Below are 27,052 nucleotides of genomic sequence, written 5' to 3'. Positions count from 1 at the left end.
ATGAAGAGCTGGAACACAGATTGTTTAAACGCTGGGCTGGGAGCCTGGATGCTTTGAAGGCAGAAATATCTTATTGTATCCGCCCCAACCCCATCCCTCCCCCAAATACTAGTACACAGCAGAGAAAGTCTTACTGAATTGACAAAAATAAATTTTGGGTTTCTACCCAGTGCTTGGCGTCTAGGCTTAATAAAAAACTAACTGAATTTTAACTGAATGTTTGGGCTCCCCAACACATTTGTGACCCTGTATTCCAAAAGGCCTTGATGACAGAAGACGGAAGCAAAAGTGTCTCTGTCTTCGGGAAGTTTGCGGTTTGGTGTAGAGGGTAAAGACATAACTTGTCCATTTAATAAACGTTTTCCCAACGTCAGTAAGTGCAAAGGTGGAGAAAGTGAGGCAAGAGGTATTTCCCAGGCTCCAGACTAGGTTGCGAGATTGATTGATTTCTGCCGGCCAGGGGTGGAGGTAGATGTTCTGACCTTCTCATTGGTTGTCGCAGACCCTCCCTTATGTCACCCAACCAATCCCGGACGCCTAGACAATCTGTTGCCGGCTGCTGGGGCGGGGCAGAGCTGGACGCTGACGAGGATTAGAGTGTAGTGGAGAATGTTGCGGCCCCGACGGTCCCCCGGCCGGAGGTGCACCGAGGCCCGACGCAGGCGAGCCGCGCTCTCGGGCCGCTGACCGCCGGGACCATGGAGGACGAGCAGCCCGACAGCCTGGAGGGCTGGGTGCCACTCCGCGAGGACCTCTTCAGCGCGCCCGAACGGCACCAGTTGCGCTTCCTGGTGGCCTGGAACGATGCGGAGGGCCAGTTCGCTGTGACCTGTCACGACCGCACGGCGCAGCGGCGGCGGCGGCGTGAAGGGACCGCACCGGAGCCACCCGGGGCCGCGCCCAGCTGGGCCGGCCTGCTCTCGGCCGCGGGGTTTCGCGGCGCGCACCGGCAACTGGCGGCGCTGTGGCCGCCCCTGGAACGCAGCTTCCCACAGCTGCCGCCAGAGCTGGACGCGGCTGGCTGCAGGGCTGGGGACCGCAGCCGCGGGCTGTGGGCGCTGGTGTGGCCGGTAAGCGTTGGCCCCGGAGAGGCGGCGCTGCAGGAGCTCTGCGGGCAGCTGGAGCGCTATCTGGCCGAGGCGGCCGACGGCTGCGGCGGCGCCACGGTGCGCGACGCGCTCTTCCCTGCCGAGGGCGGCGCTGCCGACTGCGAGAGCCCTCACGAGCTCCGGGAGCGGGCCCTGCGCGCGCGGCGGGCCGAGGCGGGAGCGCGGCTGCACCAGGTATGCGCGTCGCGGCTCGGCGTTGGCTGAGCGGGACCTTTTAGAGAGAGGATTTGCCCCGCAAAGCGGGGACGCACAGACGGCCCCACGTGCGTGCAGAGAAAGACGCAGGCTCACCCGCGCCTGTGTCGGGGCAGCTAGGAGAAAGTTGGAGGGACCTCGCATGAACGCCTAGAGAGATGGCTCATTGTGTTGGATCAGAGTTTATTCGCAGTTAGGGCTAGGGGAGGCCCTTAACCTTTCTCCCGAAGATACTGGCGGAGCAGGATGTTGTAACTCGGTAAGGCCGGAAATACTGAAAGCAAAACTGAAAATAGGCGGTGGCCGGCTATCCTTGGAAGGCTGAGGCAGGAGGATCCCTAGTTCAAAACCGGCCTCAGCAACTTAGCGAGGCCCTAAGCAACTCAGTGAGGGCTGTCTCTAAATAAAATGTTTTTTAAAAGGGCTGAGGATGTGACTCACTGGTTAAGTGTCTCTGGGTTCAAGCCCCGGTACAAAACAAACAATCAAACAACACCTGAAAATAACCTGTAGGAAATAATAACGTGTACTAAATATAAGCAACTGTAGATTCTCTAGGGAACACCAAGAATGGAGACAAGGTGTTTTAGAGGATAAAAAAGACTTAGGAAATAGGTATTTTGTTTTTTAAGTAATAAAGATGATTAAGTGGAAAACCCAGAGGAGAAGTGCATTTTATTCATCAGTTTAAAATGGTAACTACAGGAGTGCTTTTTTTAAGCTCGAAAGAGAAAATTAGAGAGACAGAACAATTCGTTATTTCAGTGAATAAAATGGTTCAGGAGAAATTATGACTTAAATAGCAACACTTTATTAGGAAAGCCAAGGTTTGGTGTCCTGGACATCCTCTCTTACCTTTTCTCATTATAGGACATTATTAATCTGATGATTTTTCTGTACATTGCTTTGAGGAAGGGGAGGTGTAAGAGAAGAATTCCATCATGTTGTAAAATCTTACTGTGTATTCTTTAAAGCTAAATTTATGATGAACTTTCAAAACTAAAAAGATTTTATAAAAGGAGTTTAGTGGGAACATTTTATCTGAGGGTTTTAGTGTTGATTTTACTTTTTTTCCACTCCCCAGTACTGGGGATTGAACCCCGGGGTACTCTACGACTGAACTGTATTCCGGCCCTTTTTAATTTTTGTTTTGTTTTGTTTTGTTTTGTTTTAAATTTGAGACAGGATCTCATTAAGTGGCGGAGGATCTGTCCACTAAATTGTCCAGGCTGGTCTCCAGCTTTGCATCTTCCTGCCTCAGCCTCTAGAGTAACTGAGATTACAGGTGTGGGCCACCAAACCCAGCTTGATTCTACATTGTAATATGAGGAAACCACAGGGGAGTTTCAGGCCAGTTTGCTTTTGATCTTCAGCTTGATTGTTTTGTTTTTCAGACATTGATTTCTCAGAAGTGTTTTCTCCTTAAATTCTAACATTTATATGCTATGTAGATATTATTGGAAAAGTTATACTTATCTCAAATTTAAGTTTATTCAGGGATGTGATATAGCACTAGTAGTTCATACTTTTGGGCTAGGTGCTCACCCGACACCTGTAATGCACCTGTTTAGGAGAAACTTAAAAACAGCCTGTGGGGGGTGGGGGTGGCATTTAAAAACCTACTATATCCATGGAAGTGTATATAATCTTATTTAGAATAGAAAAGCAATTAATTCTAGAATTAAACCAGATGCTAATATTGCTAGTTTCTACAAAATTTAGCTGAATGTTTGACTCTGGAATTTTTCCCTAATAGTCTAAGGAACAAGGCTGAAAAATATCAGTTGACTTTTTATCTTTGCATCTATGTGTTTTAATCTTGATGAGGGAAACTTTTTTTTAAAATGTTACTGTTATTACCTGGATAAAACTTGAGAATAGGTCAGATTATCCTTAAGTAGAAGGATGGAAGCAGAAGAATTTAGGAATGTTTTGGTTGAGCTGGTGTGGTGGTGCATACCTGTAATTCCAGTGGCTTTAGAGGCTGAGGCAGGAGGATTGCAAAGCCAGCTTCAGCAATTTAACCGGTCCCTTGGTAACTTAGCAAGAGCCTATCTGAAAAACAAAAAACAAAAAACAAAAAACAAAAAACAAAAAATGAAGAGGAGCTGGGGAGGTGGCTCAGTGGCCAACCTGAACTCCTGGATTAAAAAAAAAAAAAAAAAAAGTATTGGTTGAAAACAAATCTGTAAAATTACTTGATTTAATTCTTCTCTTTCTGGGGAAAGATAATTTCCAAATGAGTTCACCTGGATTATAAACTGCTTGGTTTATTTTCTGCCCTGCCTCAGAAACAGTGCTTAGCAAAGACTAGAGCCATAGTTGAGGCTCCCTATATAAATCTACTATGCTGGTGATTTGGTGGAATATTTACTTTGGGGAATTAGAGGCTCAACTTGGCTGAGGAAGTATGTGATAACATCTCTAGAATGTCTTTATGAGCTTATAAAAAAGGAGTACAACCTCACAAAACCTTTAGTTAGAAGAGTTAAATGAAAAAAATATCCATAATATTGGTTTTGAAGATAACTGCTATTAACATTTGATGCCCCTTTGGAATCATTTTCTCTCTGTACTTGGTACATAGTGCAGATAAAATTTTGTGCTTTGAAGGACTGGGGTTGTGGCTCAATGATAGAGCACTTGCCTAGCACCTGTGAGGCACTGGGTTCGATCCTCAGCACCACATAAACATAAATAAATAAATAAATAAATAAATAAATAAATAAATAAATAAATGGTATTGTGTTCATCTACAACTAAAAAAGTTTTTTAAAAAAATTTGTGTTTTGCTTTTCCCCCATTTAATATTACAAAAGTCCTCAGATTACTAAGCAGTCTTCAAAAAGATTGCTGAAAGACTACAGTAGTAATATTCTGCTGTGGATATTCAATGATTTGTTTAACCACTGTTGTTTTATTGGGCATTTTGATTGGAGAACAATAACACTTTCATATTTAATCAGTATTTAAAATTGATATATTGCTGGGCATAGTAGTCCACGCCTGTGATCCCAACAGCTCAGGATGCTGAGACAGGAAGATTACAAGTTTGAGGCCAGCCTCAGCAACTTAGCAAGGCCCTTTGCAACTTAGACACTGGAAATCAAGTCTGAAAATAAAAATAAAAAATGACTGGGATGTGACTCTGTATTTAAGCACCCCTAGGTTCAATTCCCAATATTTAAAAAAAAAAAAAAAAAGAAAGAAAAACATTGATGTATTCTTAACTTTCTTTATTTAGTTTTGTTTGGTATGATTTTATAAATTTATGTGCAGATTTGAACTTTATTTATGTTTTGGCTTCTAGATTCTTCAAGGACATGAAAAAGCCAACAACATGGTAGCATTGATGAAAATTTATCAAGAGGAAGATGAAGCTTATCAGGAATTGGTTACTGTGGCAACCATGTTCTTCCAGTATTTACTGCAGCCATTCAGGGATATGCGGGAAGTTGCAACTTCATGTAAGCTTGGTATTTTGGTATGTTTCCTTATATTTTTATTTCATCAGATTTCTGTTATGTTTTTTTTTTAGTTACACTTAAGGTTCAGTCTGTATTTTACTTTCTTTGAGTTCATCTTTATGTTTAATGATATTATAGATGTATTGAATTTATATTTAAAATTGATTTTAAAAACTGGGGCTGGGGTTTAGCTCAGAAGTTCTGGATTTGCTCTCTGGCACCAAAAAAAAAAAAAAGGAAAAATACTGATTAAAAATGAAGACTTATGGAGTTTTTTCAAGATGGTGGAATAGAGTAGGTCATTGGCTGCTCCGTGGACTGAAACCAAGAAAACCCATGACAGGCAGCTTCTCAGCAAGGTGGATGAACAAAAAAAAGGTGGGGGTACTTTACTGGAATTTAAAACGGGACTTTCAATGGGGACTCAGGAGTTTAAATATAATAAAATAAGGAAGAAATCCCAGTGGCACAGCCACTGCCACAGCCAGGCCAGAAGCTCCAGCCAGAGAGGTCCTGGTGAGCATAGTGGAGGAATGAGGGAATTAAAGGAACCCACATTTTTGGGAGGCCCGAGGCATGTCTGGGAATGGAGTGTTTAGAGATCAAGGACGTTGCCCAACAAACCTGAAAGATGCACTGCACAATATCCGTGTGTGGAGAAAGAAGCCGCCATCTCTCCAGGTGGCAAGCTGAGAACAAAGGAACCATTTTGCAGCTGCCCCCTGGGGGTGGGGAGCAGCAGCTGAGGGGGCTGATTCCTGGCAAACCCAAGTTTGGTCCCAAATACAGGCCCAGTAAACACATGCTGCATGACATAAAGTGTGCTTAAGTGACCAGAAGAAAATCAAAAGTGGAGAGAGGATTACACAGGTCATGGAAACCCACCCGGCTCTACCCCGCCCTCCAACCCAGCTGCTTGCAGGACCAACTAGGAGAGATGCATCTGGCCGGGAACTTTGAAAAGCAGGAGCGGGAGAGATTGATTGGAGACTGAACCCAAGACTAGGAAACGTGGCGTCTGCAGGTGAGAGAGGGGACTAAGAATTGGCTCCCGGACTACATGAGTGGAACCCAGGGGAGATTCCTGGGGTCAAGTTTTCTGGCGTGGACCAGCAAGTACTGGGTGCTGGAGGTGTGCTGAGTTAAAAATCTCCAGACCAATTAGCATTCATTGAAAAACTTGGAACCCACCTAAGCCTAAACCCTGCCTCCAGGAACTCCGCTTGTGGGATTCCCTCTCTCACTCCCGCAATCCAGAGGGTGGGGCATGACACTCCAGAAGACCCCACCTAAAACTGCAGAGAAGTTGAGAATATTTTGAACTCCAGTGGAAAGAATTCTTTAACTTTTCATCAAGATTTTTTCTTTTCTTTTTAAAATTCTTTTCACTGTTTAATTGTGACTTTAATGGACGTTTATACAGTTTCCTATTCTTTTCTTGCCATCGCTAGCATTTCTGAAGCCAGTTATTTTACATGGATGAGTTTTTTGTGAACTAGGATTTTTTTTTTTTTGGCAAATATTATATTTCAAAGGATATATTCATACATACAAATATTTTACAGGACCATAATAATCCCCAACAGAACAAGAATACTCAGCAACATTCTTGCTTTTCTGAAGCTCCTCTCTAGGTGCATAGAAACTCAGTTGATCAGATGCCTGTGTCAAATGGTTCTCATTTTCCACCAGTGTGAGGCACTTGTGTGAAATTAGGATAGACCAGAAATGTGAGCAGCCTTCATCTCATTGCACATGCTTGACAGAAAGATGACTGAAGGTGGACATGGTATGTACAGGGGCCTCCAGGTTACATCCTGCTTTGTACTACAAAAACTAGAGATTATTTGCAGTGGACTTTCTACAAATACTCACAGAATCAACTGAATGTAGGATAATGTGAAAGACAAATGGTCAATCTTAACCCAATTCCAAATGTTGGAGAAAAGAAGTCTTACTCTTCTGATTGCCTAAGTGAATGCTATGAAATTATATTTGTAAAAGTTACCTTAATGAAATACTACTTCTAATTTATACCTATTTATGACTCCAAATAAGATTTTATTTAGAAAGTGGTTTCCATTGCCAGTAAGTTTCTAATACATAAACTTCTGCTGCCTTGAATTGCTTTGACTTTTTAAAGATTTAATTCACATACCAAGTATGCCTTTTAAAATGTGCAGTTTAAGCTGGGCATGGTGGTGCACTCCTATAATCCCAGTGACTCAGGTGGCTGAGGCAGGAGGATTGGTAAATTCAAAGTCAACCTCAGCAACTGATCAAGGCCCTAAGCAACTCAGACCCTGTCTCAAAAAATAAAAAGGGCTGGTATGTGGCTTAGTGGTTAAGTGACCCTACGTTCAATCCCTGGTACCATAAAACAAAACAAAACATAAAATGTGCAATTTAGTAGCTTCTAGTACACTGGCAAACTTGTACATCAATTACCACTAATTCCTTGGACTGGGGTTGTGGCTCAGTGGTAGAGCACTTGCCTGGCATGTGTGATGCCCTGGATTCAGTCTTCAGCACTACATATAAATAAATTAATAAAATAAATGTCCAATGACAACTAAAAAAATTTTTTTAAAAATTAACACTAATTCCTATTTATCTCACTTTTTATTTAGAAAAATGAAAAAATGAAAGTGTAATTTTCATTCAATAAATATTTGATCCTTATGCAGTTTGTTTACAGAAGATGAAATCCATTATTTTAGACAATAGTAGCAATTTATTAACCAAATAATGTTTTCACACAGTTTCAATAATGGCAGCAATGTCCTTGAACTGTCTGTAGAAATTCTTAAACTATGGAATTGTCATTTCAAAGGACTTGTTCTTTACTTGGCCAGAATGATCTGCCATTTTTAGCATCAATGCAACATAAGGATACTTAAGAGATCTGCAACTATCGGAGCTCACAGCCATATCCATTTTCCATTGAAAATTGACAAGCTGGTTGGTGACCTGCGATTTAGCATCCAGGATCACCTCTTGAGACAGAGATCCCTCCATTGCAAAAGCGAAGGGTTCGACCTGCAGCCTCAGGCAGAGGCTCCCTCTGCTAGGAAGTTTTGATTAGTATATTTAGTTCTGTTTTATATTCTTTTTATTTTTAATTTTTAAAATTTTTGCTTTGTATATATTTCTCTCCTGTTTCCCTTGATTCTTTCTTTCTCTGTAGCAGCCAATCTCTGTTGTTCTCTCTTTCACTCTTCCTTTAATCTTTTACTTCTGTCTTCTTTCCTTCTCCCTCATAATCATCACATCCTATATCACTTCTGTTCTCTCCCTATTCACAATCTGAAAATGTAAACCCTTTTTGCAAACTTGCTATTTTTATTATAGGCAATAACTGATCATATCATTTGTTTATTGTGATAATTAACATTTTAGACATAATAGTAGGAACTATTTGGTTTAATTCTGTATATTGTTTGTATTGGTTGTTATTATTTGTCTCCCCTAAACAGTGAGGTACTAGAAACCTTCAGGGATACTACAAGTCCACAGGGTTGAAACAACTGTCTCAGATCCATACTGTTACATGGGTAGACATACAAACAACATGAAAAAGCAAGGGAACAAATCAACCCAAGCCAATCAAGATACTCTAATAAAAGAATCCACAGATACTACAGTGGAAGAAATGTCAGAGGAGTTTAGAATGTACATAGTTAAACTGATCTGTGAAGTAAAGGATGATGTAAGAGAGCAAATACAGGTAGCAAAATATCACTTCAATGAAGAGATAGAGATTCTGAAGAAAAAAATAAACAAACAAATCCTTGAACTGAAGGAAACAATATACCAAATTAAAAATTCAATGGAAAGTATCACCAACAGACTAAACCCACTAGGAAGACACAACCTTAGGCAATGAAGACAAAATATATAATCTTGAAAATAGAGTTGATCACAGAGAGAAGGTGTTAAGAAACCATGAACAGAACTTCCAAGAATTATGGGATAGAGTGAAAAGACCAAATTTAAGATTTATTGGGAAAGAAGAAGATGCAGAGATACAACCCAAAAGAATGCACAATCATTTAAATGAAATAATATCAGAAAATTTCCCAAATCTAATGAATGAAATGGAAAATCAAATATAAGAGGCTTATAGGACCCCAAATGTGCAAAATTACAACAGAGCCACATCAAGCCACATTATAATGAAAATGGCTAGCATACAGAATAAGGATCAAATTTTAAAGGCTATGAGAGAAAAACATCAGGTTACATATAGGGGGAAATCAGTACGGTTCTCAGCTGATTTCTCAACCCACACCCTCAACATACACCAAGCTCTAAAAGAAAATGAATGCCAACCAAGAATCCTATATCATGCAAAATTAAGCTTCAGATTAGAAAATGAAATAAAAACTTTCCATGATAAACAAAAATTAAAATAATTCGCAACCAGAAAGCCTGTGCTTCAGAATATTCTCATTTTTTTTTTTTTTTTTTTTCGGTGCTGGGGATTGAACCCAGGCCTTGTGCTTGCAAAGCAAGCACTCTACCAACTGAGCTATACCCTAGTCCCCCAGAATATTCTCAACAAAATATTTCATGAAGATGAAATGAAAAAAAAAAACATCGAAGGGAGAAACTATACTAACGGAACAGTCAATCAAAGGAGAAACTAATTCAAATTAAAAACTGGAAATAAACCACGATGACTGGGAACACAAATCTTATCTCAATAATAACCTTGAACATAAGTGGTCTAAGCTCATCAATTAAAAGACAGACTGGCAGATTGGATTTAAAAACAAGACTCAAAAATATTCTGTCTCAAAGAGATTCACCTCATAGGCAAAGACATCCACAGACTGAAGGTGAAAGGATGGGAAAAAAACGTATCACATGGGTTGTGTAAACAAGCAGGAGTTTCTGTCCTCATAGCAGATAAAGTGAACTTCAAGCCAAAGCTCATCAGAAGGGACAAAAAGAAGGACTTTTCATAGTACTTAAGGGAATTATACATCAACAGGACATAACAATCATAAATATTTGTGCCCAAACAATGGAGCATCTATGTACATCAAAGAAACCCTTTTCAACTTCAAGAATCAAATAGACCACAACACAATAATACTGGATGACTTTAACATACCTTTCTCACTACTGGGTAGATCTTCCAAACAAAACGAAACAAACTATAGAACTAAATAATATAAATCAATAATTTAGATTTAACAGACATATATAGACTAAATTCAATGACTGAATACACTTTCCTCTCAGCAGCATCCAATCCTTCTCTAATATGTGTGGTGTTATTTAAACTATTATATGTTGGCATATAATTGTAACATTACCTTAATATATTTTTAGCATCTGTAGGGTTATTTTGATAGCTTCCTTTTCATTGATATTAATTTTTGTGTTTTTGCTTTTTTTCTTGATATAGACTAGATTGATTTTTATCAAATTTTAGCTGTACTGCTTTCTTCCTTGACCTCAGAGATATTTATAAGTGCACCATTTAATTTTGAAATAGTTGACATAGGTATGGGATTCTATATATCTTAAGGTGATTGATTTCTAAAGTAATAAATCATGCAGGAAACACAGTCTGCATAATTTCAAATTTTAAAAGAAGTAATGGAAATGCTTTTTATATTGATTGTATTGGTTACATACATGTCAAATTGCATACTTCAAATATGTGCATTTTATTGTACTTTTATTTTACCTCGATAAATCTATGGAATTTTTTTTTAAATGAAGACATTTAATGGGAAAGACAGTAGTGAGAAACATAAATTTCCTGTGTTCATATATGAGTACATGACCAGTGTAACTCCACATCATGTACAACCACAAGAAAGGGAAGTTATACTCTATGTATTATAATATGTCAAAATTCATTCTACTGTCACATATAACTAAAAAGAACAAAATATTTAAAAAAAAAAAAAAAGAAGACATTTACCTTGGTCATCTTCTCAACACCTTAAAAATTCTGTAAATTTTAAAGGGTTATTCACTTTTTCTGCTGATATCTTGGCTTTTATTTTATTTTATTTTTTGAGGTGAGCTATCCCTGTACTACTTAGGTTGGCCTTGAACTTCTGGCTCAATTGATCCTTCTGCCTAAGCCTTCTGACTAGCTAGGACTATGCCTTCTGACTAGCTAGGACATGGTGCTTGCCACCATGTCTAGTTTGATTTATTGTTTTTGATATGATGTTTATTTACTTTAGCTTATTTTTCACCTCTAAGGATACCCAGAAATTTCTTAGAAGGTAAAAATTTAAGCAGCAGGGTTCTAGGTTGTAATTTAGTAACTTAAACTTTAGTAAAGACTGTCATCACTGATTGCACTAAGTATGACCCTATTTTGAAAAGACATTATTGTTATTATCCCAGTGATGCAAAAAGAATCTAGAGTCCAGAGGAGTTAAGCAGCTTGCCTTGGGTCTGAACAGCTAGAACCAGAAAACAGCAGAGAGCTTTCTTGATTTCTGTCCCCTGCACCGGGCCATCTTTCCACTTGTACTCTCAGGACCTCTGCCAGTTTTTTTTTTATTATTATTATTATAAAAATGGTATCAAATTTAGATGAAACTCATGCCACTATACCCTGAAGATAAAATTGTTCTGTTCATTATTTTGAAAGTCTATCGTTTGGAAAGTCTTTACTACCATTGGGTGTGTATTTTTTCTTTAGGTAACAGGATTGTTAAGATATAATTCATAGATCATACTTGTAAAGTGTACAGTTCAGTGGTTTTTAGTGCATTCAGAGTTGTATAACCATCACTACTAAATCCAGAACATTTTTTGCTCCCCCAAGCCCTATTTCCACTAGCAGTCATTCCCATTTCACCCCAACCCTAGGCATCTACTTTCTGTCGCTGTGGGCTTTTCTATTCTATACATTTCATTGGAGACGGATCATGACTGGCTTGCTTTACCTAGTACAGTGTTCTCTAGGTTCAACCACACTGTGGCATGTCTCAGGACTTCATTTCTTTTTATTGTGAATAATATTCATTATAAGGACATACCACATTTTACTTATCCATTTGATGGACATTTGAGTTGTTTATATTTTTTTGTTTGTGAATAATGCTGCAGTGAACATTTGTGTACGCGTTTCTGTGTGAACATATGCTTTCATTTCTTTTGTGTATCCTGAGGAGTGGAATTGCTGGGTCACATGATAACTCAATGTCTAAACTTTCGAAGGACTGCTAGTCTTTTTCCAAAGCAAGTGTATCATTTTATATTCCCACCAGCATAAGTGAGGGTCCCACTGTGTTCACATTATCACCAATTCTTGTTATTGACCATCTCACTGATTATAGCCATCCTAGTAGGTGTAAACTGATTTCATTATAGTGTGTTTGTGTGTGTGTGTGCGCATATGTGTGTGTCGTGCTGGGGATCAAACTCAGGACCTCACATACATAGGGCAGGCACTCCACACTGAGCTACATCCCTAGGTCCTTCCTGTAGCTTTGATTTGGATTTCCCTGATGGCTAACCTGTATATGTGATATCAGTAAATCATGCTTTGTAGACAAAAAATCGAATGCTGGATACCAGTACATGTCTTAGTTCACGCTGTTGTAACAATATATTGTAAACTGGGTGGTTTAGAAACAACAGATATTTTTTCCCTCACAGTTCTAGAGGATGGAAAATCCAAAATCAAGGTGCCGGCAGATCTGGTTTGCAGTAATAGCTTTCTTCCTAGTTTGTAGATGGCTGTCTTCTTGTACCCTCACATGGTGAACAGAATAGAGAGAGGGAGGGATTTCTTGTGTCCTATTCTTTTTACAAGGGCACTAATCCTGTTCATGAGTGCTCCATCTTCATGACTAATTACCTCCCATAGGCCCACCTCCTAATACCATCACTTTGGGGATTTAGGCCTCAGTATATAAATCTGGGGGTGGACAGAAACATTCAGTTCACAGGAATACATGTCATAATCATGAATATGCAGATTTTACTATTTTTTAGGTGATCATATTTTTCTCATAGAAAAGAACCATAGTACTGAAATACTACTTGTCATGTCCCTAAGTGGAACCACAGAAACAGCCAACATTGGAGTGTGTGGATCAGACCCTATGCTGAGTGCTTAATACAGATTCCAGTTAGGCAACTGTGCATTATTATTAATAGAGAGAAACATAACTTTACAGCATTCCTCTACAAGAAAAGTTATCCTAGTAATGTAAAGTGAAAGTGGGTTTTTTTTCCCCCTTTATGCCTCAAGTACCCCTTTGCCTTCCAGGTGGTGCCCAGCTTAGAGCCATGGTTATCCTCAATAAAGGATTGCTGAATGAATGAAAATTTAATTGATAAGTAATAATAATAAAAGTAGGTAAGACAGTAAGTCTCCTTTTAAATTGCTAATGGCTGGACATTACTATTATCTCTGCTTTCTGTAGAAATCCCTGGATGAGGATAATCTGGGTCCTAAAAGGGTAGTTGCCCTGCAGAAGGAAGCCAAAGAATGGACCAGACGTGCTGAAGAAGCTGTTGTCTCTATTCAAGATATCACTGTGAATTATTTTAAGGAAACAGTAAAAGCATTAACAGGTGATAATAAAAAATGCCATACTAAGATAATTTTCAAATTGTTAAAAAACATTTGAGTGCTTCCTAAGCACTAGGTTCACTAGGTTCTGTGTTTCCTAGGTATTGGGAATTATATAAGATAATCATAAACAGACACTGTTCATTTCATTTTATGTTCCTTCCGCGCATGAAAAATGGCAGTGGCAATAAGAGACATGAAGAAGAGAAACACAGGACTTTGAGAACCTATGGGAGAGAAACTGGGTTTGATCAGGGTGGTCACCAAAGACCCCTGAGAAGTGAAGAATGCCCAGACATCTGAAGGGCACATGGGATGAGAGGGCAAAAGAGTGTTGGATGAAATACCATTTGCAAAGGCTCTCTGGCTCAGTGGCACCTGGCAGATCTGAGGGGCTTACATATAGCCCACAGGCTGGATGGCAGCGAGGGAGAATGCTACGGCAGGCAGGGTCAGACCGTGTAGGGTCTGGTGGGTGGGGCGAACACCTTTTGTCTAATCTTACACTGTTGTCAATGATAGCACCAAACAGGAAACAACCTCATGTCTGTCAGTGTCTGTTAAGATATGATATGAGCGCTTGCCTAGCATGTGTGAGGCACTGGGTTTGATCCTTAGCACCACGTAAAAATAAAAATAAAATAAAGGTCCATTGACAACTAAAAAATGTTTTAAAAAGATATAATACGTTTATAAAACAGAACTATATAGCTATTAAGCACGATTTTTAAAACTGCAAAAATCCCCTATATATTAGGTGAAAGAAAGCAAGATATAAAGCACAATGATGATTATAGGTTTTTTATTCAGATTATCTACATAAGCCTGTTTGCCTAGCTAGACACAAAAAAAGTCTGGACAGATATGTACCAAATTATAAGAAGCAATTGCTTCAACTAGGTAGATTGTGAGTTACTTTTTTTTTTTTTTCTTTTTAATGGACTATCTGAACTTTTCTATCAATGACCATGTATTACTTTTGTGATAATAAAAAAAATTTAAAACAATTTCTTTTAAAAAGGATGGTTTGGATATAATAATGGGAGACAATAAACAAAGAGCTCAGGATAAATTCTGCTCTTTTTAATGAATTATAATTTTATTTATTAATTATAATTCAACAGGAATGCAGAAACAAATGGAACAGGATGGGAGGAGATTTGGCCAGGCTGCCTGGGCCACAGCCACTCCCAGATTAGAAAAACTCAAGCTTATGCTAGCTCGAGAGACCCTGCAACTGATGAGAGCCAAAGAGCTGTGTTTAAATCACAAAAGAGCTCAAATTCAGAGAAAGGTAAGATAAAGATAAATATAACTGTGTTTTTAAAATACACTTTTATTTTAGGTAGCATCTTTCTTTCTGGGCATTGTAATGCAGTTCTTTTCTTCACTTATTCCAATATCATATTCTAGTAGATAAGACTTTAGAGACTTATGGAAGGTCAACCATAAACTTTCTCTTTGGTCAAAATGTTTCTGAAATATTATATTGTAAGATTTGCTTTATAATGACACTGACTTCAGTATTAAACTGGGCAATATACTCTAAATCAACCCAGCAATATTTTCAGTGTGTGTGTGTGTGTGTGTGTGTGTGTGTGTGTGTGTGTAATTTTTTTGGTAGTGCTAGTGACTGGACCCAGGGCTTTGCACATGCTAAGCAGGTATTCTACCACTGAGCTACAACCCCAGCCCTTTTTATTTTTTATTTTGAGATGAGGTCTTGCTAAATTGCTGAAGCTGCAACATTCCTGTCTCAGCTTCCTGAGTTGCTGGGATTACAGGTGTGTGCCTTCACGCTTGATCCCAATATATCTTTAGAATAATTAAAGAATTGCTTCATCTGAGGATGAAGTTTTTTCTGTGATCTTAGGACTTTAAAATAGAACATCATAAATACCTTAGTCAGCTCAGGCTACTATAGAAAATACCATAGACTGGTGGCAACAGTACATACATTTATTTCTTACAGTTCTGGAGGCTGGAAATCCAAGGTCAGGTGCCTTCAGATTCAGTGTCTGGTGAGGGCCCTCTTCCTGGCTTGTGGGCAGCCCTTGCCTTGCTGTGTGGTCACTTGGCCTTTCCTCAGTGTGTGTCAGTGGGAAGAGAGAGAAAGCACTAATGAGAGTACTAACCCCACCACAAGGGCACCACCCTGGTGACCTCATCTAAACCTAATTACCTCCAAAGTCCCTGCCTCCAATCCCATCACATTGGGGGTTATAGCTTTAACATACAAATGGGGGACTGGGGTTGTAGCTTAGTGATAGAGCACTTGCCTAGTATATGTGAGGCCCTGGGTTTGACCCTCAGGACCATGTAAAAGAATGTAAATAAAATAAAGGTATTGTGTCCATATACAGTTAACCAACAAACATTCAAAAGGGGAATGGAAAGACAGTCCATACAGTGCCTCATTGCCATTTATTTTCCTCAGAATCTAAACATTTTCATGTTTCAAAGATGAGATAAAGTGTCTATAATAAACGTTGAATAAGAAAATTTTACCTGACTAGATGAAATCAAAAAATGTTTCTTTTTCCTTTATGCTTTTTACATTTTAGTACTGAAAAAGGGATAGAAAATACCTGGAATGCCTCTAAAGTTTGCTTTTGTTTTTTTTAAATATTTTTAGTTGTAGATGGACACAAAACCTTTATTTTATTTATTTATTTTTATGTGGTGCTGAGGATCAAACCCAATGCTTCACATGTGCTAGACAAGCTCTCTACCACTGAGCTACAACCCCAGACCTAAAGTTTGCTTTCAATGCACTAATTATTTTAACTTGTTCTTCCTTTTTCCATAATAAGGTGGAAGATCTTCCAGAACAAGAAAAAAATATAGATGTTGTAGATGAATTAGAAATACAGTATTATGAAATTCAATTGGAACTATATGAGGTTAAATTTGAGATATTAAAAAATGAAGAAATACTTCTTATTACGCAGCTGGACTCTATTAAAAGACTTATAAAAGGTAAAATTTGTGTTTTATGTTAGATCAAATGTTTAAATTATACATTTGAAAGAATATAAAATATAGTATCAACTTCTTCTCATAAATTTTCTGTATCACCTGCTGAAATTTCTTAGTTTCCCTTCAGTGTTTTTATTATTAAAATATTCATCCCAGCGGCTCATGTGGCGGAGGCAGGAGGATCCCGAGTTCAGAGCCAGCCTCAGCAACTTAGTGAGGCCCTAAGCAACTCAGTGAGACCCTGTCTCTAAATAAAATACAAAAAAGGGCTGGGGATCAGTGGTTAAGTGCCCCTAGGTTCAATCCCTGGTACCACAAAAAAAAAAAAAAAAAAAAAAATTACACACACACACACACACACACACACACACACATTCATTGTTAAACACAGAGCAAAACAAGAACCCCAAGCCCATTTGCTTAGTTGTATATTAGCTGTATAACTTTGTAGCCTTTTTATATGTCTGATGTACACAAGTGAATATCAATTTTTAAGGCAAAACTACATATACTATTCATAACATCTTTTTCATTTAACACATAATAACCATCTTTCCATCTCGTGAAGTAATAAAAACATCAGAATTTTAATGGCTACATAGTATTCCATTGTGTAGATATACTGTGATTTCTAGTTTTTCACTGTCTCAAACAGCAGAGTAGCAGAGAATTTTTCCTTTATACATGTCCTTGTATGTAGATAAATTATTTCCAAGAAATAAATTTCTAAAGATGGAATTATTGGGTCAAGGACAATGTATATTTTATATTTTTAAACATTTCTGTTACAACAACACTACAACAATGTTTGCAGACGGGAAGTGGTAGGGCATGTGGATAGCATGTGTGAGGCACTGGGTTTGATCCTTACCACTACATAAAAATAAATAAATAAAATAAAGGTATTGTGTCCATTTACAACTAAAAAAAATTTTAAAAAAAATCTTTTTCCCCTAAAGGTCCCCCAAGTTTAATAATTTTCTTCATGTAGATTCTGAACATTTAGTTTAATCCTAGGTATTCAAAAAATTTTGCAATTGTTTCGAGTTATAAGCATTTTACATATTTAGGAAAAATATCTATTACAAAATTAATCTGGGGGCTGGAGATGTGGCTCAGTGGTTGAGCACTAGCCTGGCATGTCAGGCCCTGGGTTTGATCCTCAGCACCACATATAAATAAATAAAGTAAAAGAACCATTGACAACTGAAAATATTTACAAAATATTAATCTGGAAGGATGTATACTAAATTATACATAATGTCTTCATCTGGGAATGATACTCAATAGGTTTGGGGAAAAAGAAAAAAAATCACCTTTTATGCACTTCTGTAGGGTTTGGATTTGTTATAATAAACATTCATTTTTAAAACATCAATATGTAATCAAGATTAAATATCAATAAGGCAACTTTATGATGTGCTGCCAATAGAACTTTCCTTTCTGGAGGGCAATTTGACAATAGGTATCAGGAGCTTTGAATATTTGTCCATTAAGGAAGTAATTCACAAAGATTTATGCACAGAGACATTCATCACAGTGAAGTGGATAATAATGGAACAATAAAATGTTCTTACAACAGAGAATAACAAACTAGAGAATACTATGTTGCCATTAAATGTTTCTTTCTAACACATGGAAGATATTCTCTTAGAACTCTGTTGACATGTCTAACTACATGTAGTATGTGTCTATATGTACATAAATGGTAATAGTGATTTTTCCCCAGGTAATAAAATTATAAGTAATCTTTGCTTACATTACAAAGCTGTGCACCATTTTTTATAGCAAAATATGTTTAAAGAAAATCATATATTTTTAGAGAAACAGGATGAAGTTGTCTATTATGATCCATGTGAAAGTCCAGAGGAACTTAAAGGTATGGATCATATAGCCGACCTGCAGGATGGTGGGAACTTGGAGGTGAAAGAACTCAGCCTGCAGTGCCAGAAGCTGGAGGCCAAACGGGGCAGGATCTGTGCCAGGAGAGCCTCTCTCAGGAACAAAAAGGTAGGTGCCCTAGGCAGCTTTTTCTCTTCTCTTCCAGGGATTTCTTAGTTTATGTAAGAGAGAGAGGTATTGAAAAATAAGGTTTTCTTTACCCCCACAGTGGTTGATTTTTGTGTTTATGTAGATAACAGAGGCTACCACTAAATATATATATATTTTTTTGTGTGTGGTTTTTTTTTTTATTGTAAACAAATGGGATACATGTTGTTTCTCTGTTTGTACATGGAGTAAAGGCATACCATTTTAAATATATTTTAAATATTCTTCTTTTTAAAAATTGTTTCTTTTGGGATTTAAGCATTTATTGTAATCTCCAGATTGTCATTCATTCATTGAACAATTATTTGTTGAATGCCCACTGTATACACAGGTGTTTTTAAAATCACAATAGATAAGATTTCTAGTAATCAGCTGTAGCAAATTCTAAAATACATTTTATTATAAATTATGAATTACCAAAAAATTAGTCACATGCAATATTCAGCTCATAGATCTTATATTTGCTGAGTAGTTTTTTCTTAATTTTAAAAAACTGCATAATTATTAAAATGATAACATAAAGAGGTTTACTTTTTCCAACAGAAAAGAAAGCTCTCATATTTCCTAGAATTATTCATATATTTTATACTTTTCTTATTGGAATTTAAAAAACATGAAAATTGTGCCATCTTTTCTGTCTTCAAAAAAATGTGCTATTACTCCTTTAGGAAAATACAAATACTTATATAAAAACTTGGCTGGAATGTGTCCTTCGCAGGTCTGTGTTTAAGAACTGTGGCTTCTATATTTAGGAGCTGTCCTTCAGATGATTTGAAGATTCACAGGTGTTTGCCCTTTTCTCCACATTTCAGAAAACCCGAGGGCACTGGGTAGTCTCTCAGCACTTCATGGCACTATGGGGCAAGAGGGAGATGTGCCTCCACCTCTTGGCAGGATAGCTGTGGCTCTCTGAGCCAGACTTGGAACATTAACCTTCACCTTCCAGATTATCCCTTTCCCTGCCCCAGTCAGGAAGCTCTTGCCACTGGGTTCTGGAAATGCTGGAGTTTAGAAGGCATTGGGTCAACAGGATGGGAGCTGAGGTCGGCCTCCAGAGTCCAACTTGAGTTGAAATCACAGCTTGGCCACTTGGTAGCCATGTGACCTTAGGAAAATTACTTAAATCTCTTTTGAGTTCAGTCTTCTTATCTGTTAGCAGGAAAATCATAATAATAATACAAACCTCATGGTTATTATAAGAATAAAATGCTATAAGGCATATAAAGTGCTTGGCACTGAGGCTGGGACCTAAAAAATACTCATTAAATGTTAGAATCATCACTATATTATTTTCCACATGTGCATTAAGGGTTATGAAGAGTGGTTAAAAATAGGTGAGATATAGTTTTTAACATAATTTTTAGATACAATCATTATGGAAATCAGTATGGAAGTTCCTCAAAAGACTAGGAATGTAACCAGCTAACATGACCCAGCTAACCTACTCCTCATTATTAATCTGAAAGATTAAAGTCAGAATCTACAGGGATGCTTGCATACCAATGTTTATAGCAGTAAAATTCACAATAACAAAGTTAATGGAACGAGTCTAGGTGCCAGTCAACAGATGAGTGGACAAAGAAAATGTGGTATATACACAGTGGAGTTTTACTCAGCCTTGAAGAAGAGTGAAATTATGGTATTTGTGGTAAATGGATGGAAATGGAGAATATTATGCTAAGTGAAACAGCCAGTATGAGAAAGGGTTGAATATTTCCTCTCTTATGTAGAAGCTAGAGAGGAACAGCGTGAAAAAAGGGTAGTTGGTGAAGGATCTCATGGAAATAGAAGGGAAACCAGTAGACTAGATGAAGGCAACCAGGGAAAAGGGAAGGTACTAGAAAACAAAACTGATTAAATATGTGCATATGTGCACTTATGAATATGTAACAACAAAATTCACTATTATGTACAATTATAAATGCACCAAAAAAAAAGTGGAAACTGCTTGTATGTATATCCTCTTGTTGTTGGAGGATCACTTTTTCATCTTTCAAGGCATGCTCCTGGGAACAAATTACTTGTGTAAGCAGCCAATCAGCTTTTCTCATATGAGTAGGGGTGGTGATACCATTGAGACAGACCAGAAACTAATATTAATGAATGCCTTACACTGTAGTCCAAGTGCAATGCTTTTTTCTTTAAACTTTTTATGCCACAGCCATGGTAATATTAAAAACCATGTAGGTGATTTATATTATTCCATTAGGATCAGTGCAAAGAAAACCATCGGCTCAGATTGCAACAGGCTGAAGAAAGTACAAGATATTTTCATCAGCACCATAGTATTCAAATGGTGAGTAGCTGAAAGAAAATGTTTTATACTTGCAAAATATGACAATCTGGCCTACACATGTGGAAACCAGGGCTTGGTTGCCCTAGATGTGCAACTCTCCCTCCTCCCATCTTGCAGCTGGGTGCAGACATGGTGCGTGGGTTATGTTGAGTCACAGGCCCTTTCTTTGTCAAGACCCATCTTGCTTGTGTGTCAAGACATATAATCAGAATTCTGAGAAACTTAAAAATATGTTTGTTTAAATATAGAAAAGAGACAAAATAAAAGAAGAGGAGCAAAAGAAAAAAGAATGGATAAACCGAGAACGCCAGAAAACACTCCAGCGATTAAGAGCCTATAAAGAGGTAAGTTCTAGAAATAATTATCTTGTCTACTCTTTCTGGGAAAATAAATGAGGATCACTCATCCTAGGAGAAAAGTATAAAGTAATATGAACAGATAACTCAGGATGTGAAATGCTTCAGAAATATTATCATTTGTGACATAACAGAGAACAAGACTTAGAATATCAGTGTTTCAGAAGCCACACTGCAAACCAGCGTGGTGTATTGGCAGCACTGCATGCTGGGGTTCCTACTCCTCTGTCCTCACTGGTGATGCTAGCCATGCCCACTGGGGTTTATTCAGACTAGCAGGAAAATTGAAAATAATTTAACTGCTCTCAATTTTAACTGGCTTTTCCCCTTATTATTTATCTGTAATAAATTAAACCCAGGGGCCCTTTGCCACTGAGCTACATCCCCAGCCCTTTTGATTTTTTGAGACAGAGTCTTGTTAAGTATCTCAGGACCTCACTAGGTCGCCCAGGCTGGCCTCAAACTTGCTATCCTCCTGCCTCAGCTTCCCGAGTTGCTGGGATTACAGGCATGTGCTAGCACACTTGGCTGTAATGAATTCTTTAAAATGTCACCAAGGGGGCTGGGGGTGTAGCTCAGTTGGTAGACTGCTTGCCTTGCAAGCACAAGGCCCTGGGTTCAATCCCCAGCACTGCAAAAAAAAAAGAAAAAAAGAAAAAAAAATGTCACCAAGGAAGCATTATGACATAAGAGCAATGAAAGTGCTTTGTCAAAAGTGAATGACTTTTTTTTTAAATTAAAAAAGAAAATAGGGACTTATTTAATATATAATTGAATTCATTGACTCTAAAAATAGACTTGCTTTCATTGTCCCGATGCCCTTCAGAAAGACCCTCACTTCACATTATACTAGATCAGGGCCTGCATCGCAGTGGGAAGGACGAATTGATGGGAACTACGTGAATCCCAGATGGTTGTGAAGTCAATGAGGTGGAGAGAAGCTGGTTGTCCCTTCCACCATGAGGGTTCTGACGAATGGAATGGAATCGGCAGGGAGGAAGGGATCCACGGGCAGTGAGTCTGTCCAGCTTAGCCCTGACTCCACCAGATCAGGAAGTTGGATGGCAGTATGGAAAACCAACCTTTAAAATGTGAATGATAAAAAGATGTGAGGGGTAGAGAGATTACAGTGGCAGACTCAGACCTTCTAAACTCCCAACAGGCTGGAACAGTGAATTAAAATCTAACAGGCTGACCAAAATGGAATAAATGATCATTTTCTTAGTTCTCAACAGCCTATACTGGAGATGTACACTGGCATAAGATGGAGGTAGGAAGGAATCTGAGTGGCTTAAATGCAGAGGAAAAGAACCTCAAAGATTTAGTCTTCTTCAGCTTAATAGAGTCACTGTGTGATGAAAGCTGAGTGAGGTTGTTGTTGCCATTACTTTGCTGTTTGTCCTAAACAAAGATGAATGTGGGGAAAGATGGAAGTACTCTGAGTTTATCATGAATTGCACAATGTGTGTGTTTTCAGTTTACATTAATAGTGTTGTTGGGCACAGTGGCTACATGACTGTAACCTCATTGATTCTGGAGGCTGAGGCAGGAGGATTACAAGTTGGAAGATAGCCTCAGCAACTCATCGAGACCCTGTCTTAAAAAAATATAAAGAACTGGAGATGTGGCTCAATGGTAGAGAACCCCTACATTTAATCCCAGTACCAAAACAAATAAATAAAAGTGTTATATCATATGCATTCTTTGCCAGTTTCTTTAATGCCAATTCTGTTTGAGATATATTCATGTTTAATATATGTAGTTCTAGTTCATTTTAATGGCTTCATGGTATTACATATTTTGTTTTATTGGCAAGTCTGTGCCTTCCTTAGGGAAACCCCTCCCCCCCAAATAGTTCTTTGTAGTGTTGTTTTTCTTTATTAAAAGAATACCTGAGATACCAGAACTTTCCAAACTTAATTTTTTAATTTTGAAATTTACTCTAAAGCCTGAAAGTTAAGAAGTATCCAGTTCTCTTTTATGTCCGTGTTTTTCATAGACCTTTTTTTCTCCATGTTTATAATCATACCTATTATATATATCCTGTTTTTATTTAATACAGTGTCACATGATTTTTTTCAGGTGTTTCACAGGCTTTGTACTGTTTCCGTTTTTCATGACTGCTTAGTATTTTGAATAAATTTGCCATAATTTTCAACTAACTTCCTATTGTTGGCATGTAGAGCTCCCGATTTTTCATGCTAAGAATATTATGAATATTTTTTTCTTTCATATCTTCATTCTATTACAGAGAAGGTAATACTTGGTCAAAGTATATAAATACTTCTTTTTTAGCACATAAGAATAGATTTAGTAGTGAGGGTGGCTATACAAAGAACAGGGAGCCACCATGAATTAGAACCATCTATGCATATGCCAGCGTTTGTTTATAGGTTTGTTCTTAGTTGGTTTCAGCGTGTTGATGGTCTACATTTATGGCAGATTTCTTGCAATTGTTTTTTATTTTCAGAAATATTTAGCTCCATCTGTACAACAAGCATCCTGCTCAGACCCTGGGGCTCCAAACCGGTCAGATGACCTTCCCCAGCAGAGGTCCTCACCAGCTTCTCAGCTCGTGTCAGTAGCTCCCCCCTCCTCTGAGAAGACCCGAAGTGTGCCTCTCTTACCTGAAGTTAGTACTGTGAAAACCCCTGAGGATCAAGACTATCACCGAAATATCCCTGTCCAGATTTTTGTTCCAGTTGGTGACCAAACACACTTCGAATCCAGTGAGGAGTTGTCACTGTCACCACAACCTCCTCTTCCTCCTCCACCACCCCCACCACCCCCACCTCTCCCACCACCTCTCCCTGCTCTGGCCTCTTCTCAAGCTGCCAATCATCGGAACTTAGGTCTCAGGACTACAGTAAATGATGATCAGCCACATTCTCTAGTGTGTGGATCACCTGCTGAGAGACCACCCAGTTCCTTGGAAAGTTTTCAATGCCCAGGTAACCCTCTGGAATTCTGTCCCTATTCCCCGGGTGTTGTTAAACTGTTGAAGCATTCTAGCTTTAGAAGCTACTATCTTCAAATAAGTATTTTTCAGAATTCTAGTCTTTTAAAATATTTCAGTATCTGTTGCCTTGAATATTAATCTTTAACTGCACTTAGTACAGCTGGAGTTTGAAATGCTAACTCGGCCTGAAAAAAACATCTCTCTTGATCGTGTGGCTCGGGATTTCCAAGGCTGTTAAAGAATCAATCTATTTCAGGGGTGGCAGATGTAGTTTAGTGGTAGAGCAGTTGCCTAGAATGTGTAAGGCCCTGGGTTTCATCCCTAGAACCACAACACACACACACACACACACACACACACACACACACACACACACGATCAATATATTTTAGTTTTCTTAACACTTCATTATTTATTTGATTTCTGCCATTGAATTTTTCAGTATTGTTTTACTATAGATTTTCTGTTGCATTCGAGGCCTTCACGGAATTAAATTGTTGCATTTTAAGGAGGATATTGCTTGAACATTATTCTTCTGTATTCTATTGTATTGTGTATTAGCCAACATGTAGAAGGCGGCTATCCTTGCAGAATGACTGATGGGGGAAAGTGGGTCACTTTTTGTCAGCAAGTACAGTAAACTGAATACATTTGAATACTTGTTTAAAAGGGCTATAGTTCTCCTCCATAATTCTGATTATGGCTTTAGACATAGACCGTTGAGGAGACTGGCTTCAACCTGCCCAAATTTGGAGCCTACTGCTTTGGGAGGGTGTGTGTGTGTGTGTTTGTGTATGTTTGATAAATCTTAGCAAAATGCTGTGTACACTTAAGTTCTAAAATACGCAGGGCCAGCTGTACCTAGATAATACAGGGTCACTGCCGCAGGGAGTGGATTGATAAAAATGTAACAGTTCCAAACCACGGTTCTGGTTAATTGAGCATTCTGGTTATTCTGAGTTCAGGGTTTCAACATATCCAGCACCAGGCACAAATGAAAATGTCACCCTCTCAGGTGGAGATCAAATGGCCCTTTTCCTTGAGGTTTGCAATGACATCACATGAATAAAAAGAGCTCGTGCGCCTGTGCCTCCACCAGTCTGGGTGTAGGCAGATGGTTGGGGGTGCCTGTTCCCAGCTCAGGCTTACTCCACACAGTTCTGGGGGCTCTATTCAGCTCACATACACCAAGAAGGATAAAAAGAATAAGAAAGTGTGAATTAGTGCCAAAAAAATAACCTTGGTTATGAAACTTATTATTCCCAGAGGGGAACTGTCATCAGTTACAGGTTTAAGTCTCAGGACTTCAGTAAATGTTACAGGTTGGCCCATGGTAGCCAACTAGAAATGACTATGAATCTTGAAGGCCTACCTGGAACTTGTCTAATTTAGTGGCCATGTCGTGCCCCTGTGTCCAGTAGGAAATAAATATTTTACCTGCTCAGAGTCTCAGGATGCTAGAGTAAGAAACAGCTTCTCTCCAGTATCTGGAAACTCTGAGCTAATGTGTGTTTTGACAGTATTTCACACCCTTAAAAATAGAGCATGCAACCACCTCAGGGTGATGTGGGTGGAATGAAGCATTACGCAGAAAACTGCGCCAGGGCCACCCCCTCCCTGTTCATTGAGCCACCGATTAAAATTTTATCTCAAGCCTTTTTGTGTGTGGAAACCTACTCACTTCATTGTCACAGAATGAGTCATCAATGACTAATCTCCAAGACTGAAGGTAGAGAGAGACAGCAGGGTACATTTTTTTAAAAAGATATTTTTTAAGTGGAAAGGGAAATGGAGGAGATAAATTTAGAGGGATCTAAGTCAGGCACAGTGGGTCTGATTATTTCCACCCCAGGCATCCATAACTTTCTTTAGGGTGTCTTGAAAGCAGTTATTCCAACAAAAGGTATATATGACTGTTCCTGAAAATTGCTAGGGCTTTGAAGACATTAGTGGAAAGTAAGTAGTCAGGATAAAAATACTATTAAGCTGTCCTGGGGCTGGGGAGGTAGCTCAGTTGGTAGAGCACTCACCAAGTATGCGCAGGTCCCTGGTTTCCATCCCAGCATCACAGAAACAAAACAAAACAACTATCCTGGATTCAAACAGAGAGCTTCTGGATGATCTGTCTAGCAGGTAACCAAAGTGCTGTCTAATGGAGTGACGATTATTTGTGTGAATCATGGCATTAACTGATTTTCCTAGATTTAGTACAGTAATGCTCTGGCAGCATGATACTTAACAGCACTTGCTCTGTTTGCTCAATTTCAGGATCTATGGATGAAGTGTTGGCCTCCTTAAGGCATGGCAGAAGCCCTCTCCAGAAGGTGGAAGTGCCCTCTTTTCCTGCTCCCCATGCCTCAGTCAATGAGAATATTCTGGCTGCCATAAGACAAGGGGTGAAACTGAGGAAAGTCCACCCAGACTTGGGCTCAGGCCCTGGCAACAAGCCAACCAGTGACCTGGAGAGGAGCATCAAAGCTGCACTCCAGAGAATCAAGAGAGTGAGTGCTGACTCAGAGGAAGACAGTGATGAGCAAAGCCCCAGTGAGTGGGACCGTTAAGCATGTCTCTGATGAAGGTAGATGGGCCACATAACACCCCCAAAGATCAGCAAGGTGCCTGGCACAGTGGTGCATTCCTGGAATCCCAGTGAATCGGGAGGCTGAAGCAGGAGGATGGCAGTTTTGAGGCCAGCCTCAGCAATTTGGAGAGACCTTGTCTCAAAGTAAAAAGGGTCAGGAATGTATCTCCATAGCAGAGCACCCCTGGGTCAATCCCCGGGATCCAAAAAAAAAAAAAGATTAACAGGGTTTTGGGTGAGACATTGCAGCTTGGATTTGATGTTATGGCTTTTAAAGCTGAAAAGGGAAACACACATGTGATCATTACACACCCACCCATAGGTAGATGTGAAACCCATTGTGAGTGTCACTGGCCTAAAAGAATAGTACTTATTTTTCACCGTGGGTATCTAGAATCATTCCTTGATTCTGAAAGAAGTTTACACTACTCTGGTAAAAAAGCACTATTAGACTACTGACTGTGTTCTGTGCATACAGCATATAGTGGTTTCTCACAT

The 27,052-nt window shown here is 38.8% G+C and overlaps 1 protein-coding gene and 1 pseudogene across 1 annotated transcript; one reads left to right on the top strand and one right to left on the bottom strand.

The window, feature by feature from the left end:
• The first annotated feature begins 546 nt into the window (after positions 1-546).
• On the top strand, positions 547-26,790 carry Whamm (WASP homolog associated with actin, golgi membranes and microtubules). Its single transcript, XM_047535919.1, has 10 exons — positions 547-1,283; positions 4,615-4,788; positions 13,186-13,336; positions 14,459-14,628; positions 16,148-16,313; positions 18,136-18,323; positions 20,572-20,658; positions 20,907-21,002; positions 23,485-23,965; positions 26,242-26,790. The coding sequence occupies exons 1-10, from the start codon at positions 699-701 to the stop codon at positions 26,532-26,534; spliced, it is 2,391 nt and encodes a 796-aa protein (XP_047391875.1). The 5' UTR covers positions 547-698; the 3' UTR covers positions 26,535-26,790.
• On the bottom strand, positions 7,439-7,789 carry LOC124971928 (COMM domain-containing protein 6-like; annotated as a pseudogene).
• Positions 26,791-27,052: the final 262 nt, after the last annotated feature.

This window comes from Sciurus carolinensis, chromosome 2, assembly GCF_902686445.1.
Source record: "Sciurus carolinensis chromosome 2, mSciCar1.2, whole genome shotgun sequence".
Taxonomy (NCBI): Eukaryota; Metazoa; Chordata; class Mammalia; order Rodentia; family Sciuridae; genus Sciurus; species Sciurus carolinensis.
This window is presented reverse-complemented; position numbering and strand designations above follow the sequence as displayed.

Coding starts and splice junctions, on each gene's coding strand:
- Whamm (XM_047535919.1), top strand. CDS start 699: ATGGAGGACGAGCAGCCCGACAGCCTGGAGGGCTGGGTGCCACTCCGC. Junction 1,284..4,614: donor CGGGAGCGCGGCTGCACCAG/GTATGCGCGTCG, acceptor TTTGGCTTCTAG/ATTCTTCAAGGACATGAAAA. Junction 23,966..26,241: donor GGAAAGTTTTCAATGCCCAG/GTAACCCTCTGG, acceptor GCTCAATTTCAG/GATCTATGGATGAAGTGTTG.